This window comes from Protopterus annectens, chromosome 3.part1 (assembly GCF_019279795.1).
Source record: "Protopterus annectens isolate FY-2018-M chromosome 3.part1, PAN1.0, whole genome shotgun sequence".
NCBI lineage: Eukaryota > Metazoa > Chordata > Ceratodontiformes > Protopteridae > Protopterus > Protopterus annectens.
In genome coordinates this window covers 1,377,802,135-1,377,815,636 of record NC_056732.1, presented here as the reverse complement: position 1 = coordinate 1,377,815,636, position 13,502 = coordinate 1,377,802,135, and the positions used below count along the sequence as shown (strand labels likewise).

The window sequence follows — 13,502 nt, the reverse complement described above, 5'->3', positions numbered from 1 at the left end:
GTCTGTCAACCTGGGATGACATAATCGACAAGCTGCGTTGCTTCGCCAGAGACGGCTTGCACCTGTCACCCCTAGGCTTTCGAATACTGGCCAAGGCTCTTGCTGCCCCCATAGTGCCTTTTTTAGGCAAGGCTCAATAGTCAAACCCACCTCCGTAAACAGCACAATTAACAAAAAACTGAGGGTTATGCTACTCAATGCCAGGAGTTTAAATCTCAAAATGCACATGCTCGAAGCACTCCTCAGTATGGAGAACGTCGACATCTGTGCAGTAACTAAAACATGGTTCAAGGCTCCAGAAAGCACCCCAGCACTGCCAGGCTACAACTCATACCACACGTTTTGGCCACAGAACACAGACCGAAACACAAAAGGAGGGGGTGTATCCATATACAGCAAGGATACCTACACCTCCAGGTTAGTGGCACAGCATGATACCTCTGAGATCATCCATGTGCAACTAACATCGCTCAAATCTGCAATGCAAATTGTAGCCTGCTACAGATTGCCCTCCATGACCCAGGACCACCACTCTGCCTTTTTGGAGACACTGGAAAACATGAAGGTCCTACCAAACACCCTGATATTGGGCAATTTCAATTACCCTACCATTAACTGGGAAAACTACTCGAATACAAACTCCCAGGCCCAGCGCTTCCTGGAATTCATCAACTCAAATGCCCTGGAACAACTGGCAAACTCCCCTACCAGAGGTGAAAACATATTGGACCTGGTCATCACCAACATGGGCGACAGGTGTTCCACACAGGAGGTCAACCCGTCACTAGTTAGATCAGACAATAAACTGATCACTCTGCATGTCCACACCCCAACAACACCCCCAACTAAGGAAACCACAGTAAAAAACTTTTCTAAAGCAAACTTCACCTTACTTAAGGCAGAGGCGGTAAGTTTCATAGCCCCCACGCTAAAGGATAACGTTGCCCAAGATGCAGAAACCTTAACAAATGCACTCTATGAGCACCTAAAAGGACGCATGGATCATGCCATCCCTAGCAAAACCAAGACTCACTCCTCTAAGAGAAGGAAACCAGTCTGGTGGACCCCTGCCATAAATAGGCTATAAAACAGAAGGAGGAAACTAGTTCAGAAAAAAAGCAAATCCTAAGAAGGAAAGACATCCATGATCAGTATCCGTAAGAAACTAAGGTCCCTCATAAAATCCTCCAAGGCTAACTTCGAAAGAAAAATAGCCAAGGATTCAAAAGATAACCACAAAGCCTTCTTTAGCTACGTTAAGAATCTAAGTGGCAACTCACAGATATGCACTGAACTAGTGCAAAATAGCACAAAATATACTGAACCTACTGATATTGCCAACATCCTGACAGATAGATTCAGTGCAAACTTCATCCCGCCCTTACCCCCAAAAGAGCCCACAACAATACTGGAAAAGTGTAGTGCCCCGGAAATTACAGACGCACAGGTGAAAACAGCCCTTTCAAAAGCCAAAATACAGTGTCAATGGGGCCAGATGGTGTCCCAAGCTGCATCTTGCACGAACTATAGAACGAACTAACCCCCCCCACCTAAACACGCTGTCCATCCTCAGCCTCTCCACAGGCTACATGCCCACAGAATGATGCACAGCAATGGTTATTCCACTCTACAAAGGAGGGGCCACAACTGACCCTGGTAACTATCGCCCCATAAACCTGACTAGCCTGGTCTGCAAGGCTATGGAGCGCATCATCATGGAACTCATTAGCAAAGACATTGGGAACCTCCAAACACTTGACCCGACCCAGTTCGGCTTTGTTAAGGGCAGATCATGCCTACTAAACCTGGTTGACTTCTTCAAGACAGTCACCAAGGCCATAGACGAGGGAAAGGAGGTTCACACAGCCTACCTTGACCTCGCCAAGGCTTTCAACACCATTCCCCACTCGGGTATTACAGAAAAACTCACCAGCCTGAACCTAAATGCCTACGTCACGAGAGGGGTTGCCAACTGGCTTACAGACAGAACTCACACGGTAAGAATAGCGGGCTCCAGGTCAGACTCTAAACCAGTCAAAAGTGGTGTCCCGCAAGGCTCAGTCCTGAGACCCCTACTGTTTGGCATATACTTCTCAGAAGTACAGGCAAACACAGGAGAACCTTTGGCTAACCAAGTTCGCCAATGACTGCAAACTGGGAGCCATAACTGACTCTCCGGCAGACACGGACATCCTCCAAAAGGGCCTTACTGAGACGGACACCTGGTGTCAAAGTCATGGCCTCAAGCTAAATGCCAAAAAATGCATAGTCATCTCATATGAGAAAAACAAAACACCCACGAATTACCACATAGGTGGCAGCCCCCTTAATACAGAAGAGTTGGGTGAGCAAATGGCTGTAACTAATGAAATGATTCTTTTGGGATGGGACACAGGATCTGAATTGCATAGACATAGTAAGGCCTTACGTTTAATTCTGCTGACTGCCAAAAAAGCGATTGCTAGAATAAGAAGCCAGTATATCTGGTGAAAGCGCTTAGTCGTAGTGAATTTTATGGTGGAATAAATCGCTCATTTATTCAATTTATCTGCAGTGTGTCTTGGTGTTTGCTCCAATTACCATCGGGTTTCTGGTTTGTGTCTCATTGCTTTTCACTTGGACATTTTGGTCGATATTTTACTGATAGTAAGGCCTTACGTTTAATTCTGCTGACTGCCAAAAAAGCTATTGCTAGAATAAGGAAATCAAAGTCTAAACAAATTGTATTTGAAGTATCAGATATTATAAAAGACAAAACCTGGAAGAGGGATCTTTAGAAAAGGGAAGGAGCAAATTACATAGAACTAAATGGAATTTGTGGGAACAATACATACACAGTAATTTTCATGAGGAGGAGGAGGAGTGCGGTTCAAGAGAAAGCAGGACATGAGCAAATTATGTAAGGCTAGATTGATGATAGTTATAAAGAAAGGAAAGATATGTGATGTATAATGCATATAAAAGGAAAAAAAATGTTAACATGGTTTGTTTTCTTTTCTTTTAACTTATGTTTGCCTGTGTCTTAAGGGAAGTACTTCTAAACATCAAAGTACACAAATCCCTAACACCTAAAGTTCGATCCCAAAAGACTGAAAGCCAAAACAGTGAGAAAACAAAACATGCATGTTTTTGTGGGGGCACTAGCCCCCATGCACCCCTCATTTGGGGGGCTGTGTCCATCACACTCCCTGCTAATTGTAGATAACAACTCCAAGATCGCTCTACAGTAGGGAGAAGGCAATTTTTTTTGATTCCCACTGTGCAGTATTTTGCATGGACTTAACACCAGCAAAAGCGATCAAATTAGTTTTGATCACTTCTGCCAGTGTTAAAACGTGTTTGAAATTATGAGCATCCAAATATATGGAATGTTTCTGCCTGAAGTGATAATTTAATAAAAATGTTAAAAAAAGAAGATCATGGCCTTGTTATTACAGATAAAATTATAACTTTCAAGGCTATCACTGATTATAGATACAATACAGTGAGTAGTGGTGACAGAAGCAAAGGCCTGTATTTTATGGTAATATATACACACACACACACACACGATGACATGTAGCACTAAGTTAATGCCACCAGACAAATGTATGGCACATATGAAGCACTATCATTACCTCTCAGTAGACTTGTTTCATTCATTCCTGAAATGCAGTACTGACTGATGTTTAGAAGTACAAATATAAAACTAGTACCTGTCAAGGAAAAATCCAAATCTGAAACACCCCCTATCACTTCAAAAGCAATTCATCCTCCCTGCTCATCCAATGCAAGGGGCTACAGCTCCCACACAAATGCTGCTAAATCGGAGAATGCTGAAGCTCTGCAAAACGGGAATGGTCTACAATTAGGCAACTGTAAAGCTATACACTTCTAAGTGTCAGTCAATATTACCTAGCACTCCTGTCGGGTACCAAAAGAAAAAAAAAGATCCCTTCATAATCTCCAGGGTGGCAGGGTGGCCAAATCCAGACAAGGTGCAACAGGTTCAAAACTATATGAAGACAAGTTCCATAAAAGTGGAATGATATGCTGACATACATATCTGCTGGTCATCTTTGGTAAGTTATCTTGATTATTATCACCTATAATTTTTTTTTATTATCTGTTCACTAGAAAAGACGAGCCAAAAATACTTGTTTTCAGAGGGTGACCACAGAGGGCTAAGCTGTAACTGCTTTAAACCATAAAGTACTCAGTAGAAGGCCATAAAATCACAACAATGAGTGGTATCTCATGATCATAACTTTGAAACCATACTGCCATTCTAAGTACGAACACCTTTTCTACCTACTACACACAGACACACGCACGCATATACATATTCACTTTAAGCCTTTAAGGAGACTTTAAACATCTAAATAAATTTGTCTTACGAGGTCAAAGATTTTGGGTCTTGACTGGTTACCAATGAGCAGCAGGTCCCGGAATCCCTTTGTTATAACCAAAGCAATTCGTTCCCCCTTTCTCTCCAGCAAAGCATTGGTAGCCACAGTGGTTCCCATCCGAATCCAGTCAATTAAGGATGTGTCTACTGGTTGGTCTTTTGAGAGTGATATACCACATTCCTGTTAAACAGAGAAACATATGTCAGGTATTTAAAACAAATATGGAAAATAAATTATTCAACTGTAGCTACACTCAAAACTCAACACTTTATAAAAACAACCAGAACAGTTAAATGCCAAGGAACCGATCAGCAATGTTAAGTGGATTAACAAAAGTGAACTGCTCTCATAAAAAGGAAGGTCTCACCTCATTTGCTTTTAATCCTGATACTTTTTTGCATTTTGTATTTTCCTGTACTTTCAATAATAGCAAACCTAATTTTTACCCGGTTCCATCTTTCTGAATCTAAGTGATTTCAGAAAGACACTCATATTTAGCAGTGTGATGCCAACCATACTTCAGCCATTTAACACACAGGATTAAGGCTATGAGGTGCTAATGAGTTTCATCTTGTAGTCCTGTGTTTGATTCTCACACTCAGTGATTGCCTGTGGTATAACCATCTGCAAGTCACATGAAGAACACAGTTTACATTTTCAGTGCACACCTTAGTAAATTGAAAATAAATCAAAGTGGATCTATCAAACTGCATCAGTCCAAGACACTGGGCTACAAACTCTCGTACTAAAACCTATTCCAGAGGCATAAAAGCTAATGGTAAATTTACATGTTTTTCTCAATCAATCCTATTCTATTACTTCTCTCGGATTAATTGGGTTTTGTTGAACTGTGTGATGAAGGCATAAATGGAGCCCCTCCATATTCTAGTAATTTAACCAGACTGCGTCTCTGGATCACCCTGAGAAGAGGCACTTGTGCCTCCTGTCTTGTAGTCTCTTCTTGGAAGTCCCAGCTTGCCCGTTTTAGCAGGGTCTTACAGTGACTTTGAGCAGTCACTTTAGTGATTAAGGACATTATCGTCCACTTAGGTTCTTTTCTGACATGGAGAGTATTCAGTCTCTAATCAAGCCATACTGCAAAACGGAAAATTCTGTCCACTGTATTTTGTTTCAAACACATTTATGTCTTTCATAGGTAAAGCAGCTAGTGCTGCAAACTTTATCTTACTCTGTGAGAGATATGACTGATTATAACCCATTAGACAGACTTTGAGGACTACTAAGTATTGCCCAAAATTATTTACAGGGCTTTATTTTAAAATGTTCAGCAATGTCATGCAATGCTAAAATGAATTGTATGGATTCCCAACAGAGTTACATGCTGGCATTTCATATAACATAACAGGGTTATTGAAATGCAAACATGACTGTAAATTGTGTTTTTTTACAAAAAACTTCATTTAAATTTGCACCTTGGGACTACCCTGAATTTATCTGCTGAAGCAGCAAAGAAATCTTTGTGAACATATGCCTGGTTCATCTCAGCTCCATACATTATAAAACTAACATGAGTTTTCAGGTTATTATATTACACTTTACTGTATAATAATCTTCCTTCTCTGACAGTGTGTGATAATATTTAAACGATGCAGGTAAAGTTCTGTGAAAAGACCTGAATATTATTCAGTGGCTGTAGCTATTACAAATGCTATGAAACCTTGCTTGTTATGTAGCATTGCAAGTACTGAAAAAAAAAACCACAAGCAAACACTGTAGGAGCAAACCTGCTACCTTTTATTAATTGGTGAGCACTTTTGTCCTATATTATAGGCTTCTTCACAATAAAAAGATGAGCAAATAAACATATTAATTCTGCAATAAAGGCATAATTAGAATTAAAAAGTAATGAATATCAAAAATACAAGGTGATAAATGAAGAGTGTTATAAAAATGAGGAAGCAAAAACATACGAGTAAAGGGGTGATGTGCCCTGAGCAAAATGCTATCATCAAAAGTAGATAAATATACTCATCAACAGGGAGCCAACCAACAGGAGACCAAAAGTCATGGAGCCTTCAGTAAATGGGAGGCCTAAGCCACTGGAAAACATGCCTGATAAGATGAGTAGTAGTGTATTCAGGTTCAATAGGGAGATAATCAGTAGCAGAAGTCTGAAAGTAAACCTGCAAATGTTGCACCCAAGTGCAGATGTCAAGGGTGTTGTGGTCAGGTGAGACTGGGGTAAACTGTAAAGTCAAGGGTTAAAAAAAAAATCAGGTGGGCTAACTGGCTGGAGCAATTTTAATCTGATTTACACCTATAAAGATGACTCTAGACACAAAGCCAGTGGCAGAGAAGTCGGACACCAGGCATAAGCTAGTAAAATAAAGATTGTAGTTTGGACTGAACTTCGCAAGTACATGTAAAGATAATACATTATTACTTCTTATGCTATCTGCTTTAGTAAAGTCCTATGTAATAATTTAATGGATGAATCTCCAAGAAATTTACTTGACAAAATTTTCTTCTTACATAATCATGCCTTTAAACACATGCAAGCTGTTTCCTAAGTTCAAGAAAAAAATGAAGTAAAATCCACAAACGCTCAATGGCTTACAAATCCTAGCTGTTCAGAACAAGATGCAAATAAAAATGCCGCACAATACATAGGACCATTAAAAAGCTCTTTAATAAAAAAATGTTTAAAACAAGAATATTATTTTAAACAATTTTTATTAAACAAGTTTTTAACGGTCCTATCAATTATACAGAATTTTTTTGAAATTTGCATCTTTTGATCTGAACAGACCAGGGTTTGTAAGCCATTGAGCTTTTATGTCTTTTACTTCAGTTTGTGTTTTTTTCTAGAGCTAAAAAAAGCAAAAATCACAGAATGGAAAGCATCACAGAGAAATTTATACCAAATTATCATGGACCAATCCTAACTTGGACTTGGACCTTTATGATATATTCATTTGTACCAAAAAAATGTTAATGTCGGTTTTAAATATTCTGCAAACTGTTTAGTTTAAGTTAATTTTTGTATGTTTTCTTTGTAGAGTTCATTTTTTGTTACATGCTGTAAGATCTGATACCGATTAAAAGATAAACAAAGACCAAAGAACAACCAATAATGTCTAGACATTTTGGATATTTGATTTGCTTCTTCAATGGCTTTCCAAAAGTAAAATATTTAACAGGGCTGCTCTCTCTGGAAAACTTATTTTCTTTCTGGGACAGTTCTTTCTAATATATTTGTTAAAAATACAGCTATAGCAACTTCTCTCTGCAACTCTTACTAATTCGAAATATCTTTAATTTCTTGCAAAAGTACTGGTTAGAAAATAGTGGTTGCTCATCATCCTTACCACAATGCATGTATCTTGTACAGATGCCTTTAATTCCCACCATACAGCTTTCTGTCTTTCCCACAAATAACACATGACCCTTGTGCAGACACTTGCCCAACCACTGCAGCTTCAAGATGTAAGATTTCCAAATGGCTACTGTACTCACTAAATTTCCAGCATGTAAACTCAGCAGTCTCCTGTGGTTTCTATTATAACAATACTTCTAAATCTGCTGTTTTTTTCCAGCACTTCCTTTACTTTGCAATGATGTTTAGGCAGCTGTAATGTACACAAAGTAAGTAAATGTCTTTTTAGATTTTTGATGGCAAACAACTGAGCTCCTGTGAAGGAGTGTTCAAAATCTCTAATACGGCATTCCTCACAGCTTTTGCTACATTTCTTTCTCATGAGACTTTCACTTCTGGATAGTTCTTAACCACTTGCTAATTAGCCTGCAGATGGTGCAGACTGGACATCACATGTATGAATCCCATGTATTGGTAAATCTTCTGAATTCCTGACTTTTGTACTGCAGACTAATACTGGATGTGACAACAAACTTGAATGCACTGCTCACACTTGCACTTGTGTCTGTCAGTACAGTTACTTAAGATAATTTTGAACAGTATTCTACATATATACACATAATTATTACACCCAGTTTCTTCAAACTGAAACAAATCAGTGTCCAATAAACTCCAGGTACAACTTGGTGCTGTTCAAGTTATAATCTCTGTCTGGAATGCTTCTGGTATCACCTGCATATAGTATAGCTCTGTAATACAATTGTTATTTAAGTTGACATTAAAGGAAATACTTTAAATTGCTTGTTCTTTTTTTGCACCTGGTTATTCAGGATCATTTTTTTTCCTCAAAAGAATTTGGCTTGCTAGTTTATTATCAATTATTTTATTAGCTGTGAACATTAAACATTGGACACAAATTACTTCTTCTTTGAAAGAAAAATAAAACTGAATGTCTTTGTTTATCAAAGGTCTTTAGTCAGGCCAGGCTCTTGTCTACAACATCTCTCAATAGCTGCACTTCTTATTCAGTATTAGTACATCTGTGGAACTGTTTTGCTTTCCTTTCTTTAACTGGTAACTGTGGAATTACTCAAAGAAATTCTACTTTGTATTGGTTAAATAGTACAGACAAGTGAATTCCGACTATGACCCAGATGACCAGAATTTATCTGGAAGTCCAGTCGCTGATGGAGCATACATAGGGGATAACAGGACTGAGGAGACAAAAGTTTGCTCACTTCTCTCAAGGTCCAAAGGTTCACAGCTATGTACTAACAACCACCAGAGCCTTTATAAACCTAGCCATGCAAACTAAACCAACGGTGTCCCTATGTATCATGGGCATTTATTAGGAGGGAGTATGTTAGCTAGGACGTTTCTACAGATTATGTGTATATGGGGCATGTTAATTAGGGTAATCTTTTATGTGCTAGAGGAGTTAAGCCACAGACACCAATGAGATTTGAACTCATAACTCTGGATTTACAAGACCAGTGCTATAATCCCTAAGCTACAGAGTCATGCAAAAAACTTTGGCATAATCTGGATTTGAACACTGACAGTGTTCCAAGAAAAATCTACAGACCAGAGTATTATCTAACTACATCACATATGGGAAGCCAAAGGGGCATAAAGGAACCGCACCCAATGTCAGGTTCTGGTGGAGACCAAAAAACAGTGGCATCAGCAAGTAAAAAGTTGGCTGGAACATTGAAAGACATCTCAGGATCTGTGTGACCTCTCACAATGCCTTATCAAAAGTTTGCTAGCATATCAGGCCACAACTTACCATCAACTGATTAGCCATATAATGATCATTCCTGCACACCTGCCCCTTTCTCCAGTAATACAGTGATGCATTGCCCCTTAGTGCAATACCTGTAAGGCCTTTCCCCAGGGAAGTGCCTAATGAAAGGAAACTTCAGGACGCACCTCATCTGTGGTGGCCCTGGAAAGAACAAAGGAGTTTTAGAGAATCTGATGCCTGCAATCAAGTCTCAACAAAGTAAAAGTGTCTACATCTCCTTGTAATAACTCTTCATGCTTCCCTGGTAAATAGGCTCTACTCAGTAAATTTACAATGTAAAGCACCTTGCCTGGTCTGTAATTCACTTTCACATCATTCTTCTGGAGATCAAGTAATACTTACAATCAGGTGCCTTGTACTAAAACTTTTATGAATATGTCTTACAAGGACCTGAGGTTTCTTTTTATCTGAACTTCTTTAACGCGGATGGGATTTTTTCTGCACCCATACACATTGTCAATAGATTCACTAAGTAAAATGTATATAAAACCAAAGGCTATAGACACACAAAAAGGGATCTTTGAGTTTTAGTGCCTCAGCATAAGCCTTCAAGGAATAATAAAACAGAAGTCAAATAACAGTGGCTTATATACAAATCCTGACACAACTAACCAATTGCACTTAATTAAATACATTTAACAAATTAAAATCAAAATAAATACTTCCAACTACATTCTACATTTAAACCCTCAGGTGATATGGCACCATATTTCAAATATATACATATAGTAAAACAGTTTGTCTTTAAGTAAATAATCTTCACCAAATTTAAACCACTGGTTGTTATAAAATAATACCTTGTAATAATACTGCACTACTCTGATAACACTGCTTAAAATGAATAGCTATAGGGCTCTCAACCCTCTTTTTTTTCTTATGCATTCCTAATATGTTCCTGTAACCTACATTTAAAAACTCTTTTACTCTCACCACTATAAAATAAATTACAAGGACATCTAAGGGCATAAATAATGTCCTCTGTCATACACAAAACTTTCTTAATAGGATGGAACCATAAATGATTTATTCTATCAAAGGAACTTACTACACACTTACATGTGCCACAAGAAAATGTTCCAACCAAAGAATCACTTGGGTGTACATTCATTTGGGTGATGGTAAGAATAAAACTATGTACAAGCATGTCTCCTACACTACGTCCATGTTTATAAGATATCAGGGGAGTATTAATAAATCAAAAACTGCTAATAATATCTAAGCAAATTAATTTATCAGTAATGTACTATATACTGTTATAACATATATTTTCTTATTTTTATTAACTGCTTTATTTTTAACATCCAAATTCTTATTAATTTGTGTGTTGTACAAATTTATACCCATTAATAATATTCTGAAGTGATTACATCAATAAATCTTTCCTATAACCACTAGTAGTGAACATACTAATAGATTTTTGGGCTTCACTAAGGAAATCCAACTCTTCATTACAAAATCTATGGAGATGTAATAATACTCCATAGGGTAAGGAAGAAATCAGGTATGAAGGATGACAGCTACTACTACCATGTAAATACTGTCCACCATCTGTGGATTTTCTATATATAGTTGTCTTTCTTATTCCATCATTCAATCCTTCTAAATTTAAATCTAGAATAAAAAAACATCTTTCCTACTTGTAAACCATCAAGTTTAAAATCATACTACTTATTTTGTAAATCATAAATAAATCACCAATTTCAATATTACCCCCACTACAAATGAATAAATCACCAATATATCTAAAACAAATAAACATTTGTATTCACAAAGTCATATCCATATAGATACTCAATCTCAAATAATCCCATAACTAAATTAGTATATATTGGAGCAAAAGGTGCCCCATAGCTGTACTTTGAATTTGATGGTACATTTTATTATTAGAAATAAAAAAAAAAATTGTGAGACAAAAATACAATAAATCAATAATATAATTAGAAACTGAACTATTAGCTAAAAAAATAATTTAAAGTTTGAGCATGTTTAATAACTTTCAATAGAGATAAAAAAAAATTTGTAAGACAAAAATACAATAAATCAATAATTAATTAGAAACAGAACTATTACCTAAAAATCATTTAAATCTTGAGCATGTTTAATACTTTTGTACACATTTTTACATCGAGAGTCATCCAATACAGATCTTTGGTCCACCTAAGCCCTGAAATTATACTCAAAAAGTCAGTGGTATTTTTAATATATAAAAGTAATTTCATCACATAAGGAAAAAAAAGATATGTATGTAAAAAAGAGACCTATATTATGTGAAAAATATCTACATGCCAAAATAATGGGACGGCCAGGTGGATCGGCCAAGTTCTTATGTACTTTAGGTAAGCAATAAAAAGCAGAAGCACTACAGCTTTGGACATTACATTTCTTTTCAACTTCTTCCTTACACAAATACTCTAACCTTTGCCCTTTCTCTAATAATTTCTTATACTGTTTAAACAGCTTTATTATATATATTATTTTTTTCATAAATAAATTGATCTTCTAAATACAAGTAATATGTATATACTGCTTATAATGCATTACAACTATATTATTATATTTATCAGCTGATTTACAATTTTAATTTTTATTACATAAATCCTTTAAAGCTAATCATTCAGCTTTCAACAGATTGTACTGAACATTACATTTATCAGCCATAAAGTTATTAAAAGCATCCTCAACTGCAAAATTAAATACTGCAAAAAAATTGTTTAATACATCCTTTAACAAAAGCAGGTATAAAACAGCTTTTACACTTAACCTTCAACCTGTGTAATAACCAATATGCATTTACCTCATTCATGTCAGAGGTGCAAGATCAAAAACTATCATCCACACTGCTACCATTATTAAATTCATCATTAAAAGTCTCCCCATCAAAACTTTCATCACTAGTTTGTGAAAGTATATAAGTGCAACTTAATCACCAACTGAAAATTTTCACTATTAAGTAGTTGCAGGCATGACAAAACTAATGGAATAAACTAAAACCAATGGAATAAACTAAGTCCCAAATTTAAAACAGCCAAATGTACATTAGTTAGTTCAAAACTCAATAAAGTAACCACAACAGAACAAGAAATAGAACCATTCACAGAGGACGGTCCATCAAAGGTCAGTATTTAGTCTCTCTTCACCTCTGCTGACGTCTGGCTTTGTTGCCGCCCTTCTGTTGAAATATCATTATGATTTCTCCCTCATTTCTTATTTGAATTAACAAAATTGTTTACCTTTTGGAGTGGAATTCTAAAACCACTGTTCCAAATTTAACAGCTCCTGTGCTGCAGGAAGCTAAGGGAAAAAATTATCATAGCTCTTCCATTTGGTAATATAACCCATTCCTTCAGAAGAAAGAAATGAAACCACTTGCTGCTTCTTATGACCTATGCCTGCTGTCTAGGCTTCTGATTGGATTTCCAGAAAAATGCCTTGCCATAACTGTAGTCTCATAAATCCTGTTGCAATTTCATTTTCATCTTATCCACTAGTTTCATTTCATAGGTTTTAATTTATCATTAACATCAGATGCCTTGCCACAGCTGTAGTCTCGTAAATCCTGCTGCAATTTTATTTTCTTCTTATCTACCAGTTCCATTTCATACATTTTTAATTTATCATTATCAGAAAGGGTAGCTTTAAGAAGTGATTTGCTTTACCAGTTCTGAATATAATGTGTGCATCTCGTCCTTATCCTTACCTTGCTTGCATGAATCATGTTCAACTAATATATTTATCCATTCAATTGAACAGTGATGTGCTGCTAATACCCAATGAACCTGAAATTTCTTATCAATTTCATCTGTGGGGTTAAACAGAGTACTCAAACTCTTAAAGGCACACAGTCCCCTAGGGGTAATATCAAGTTACAATTACCTTTTCAGGCTAAGGATGTTCAAATAAACATTTCTTTAAATGTTTCCAGTCTATCACACACTTCCTTTAATTCCGCTGTTAAATTTACAGAGTGTGG

General features: G+C 36.8%; 1 protein-coding gene across 1 annotated transcript in view; it reads right to left on the bottom strand.

Moving 5' to 3' along the window:
• Positions 1-13,502, bottom strand: part of OPLAH (5-oxoprolinase, ATP-hydrolysing) — a 1,902,532-nt gene that overhangs the window by 1,626,584 nt on the left and 262,446 nt on the right. The window contains exon 3 of the mRNA XM_044067415.1: positions 4,377-4,568. Within this exon, the coding sequence (XP_043923350.1) occupies positions 4,377-4,568 (192 nt within the window). The remainder of the gene's footprint in view (positions 1-4,376; positions 4,569-13,502) is intronic.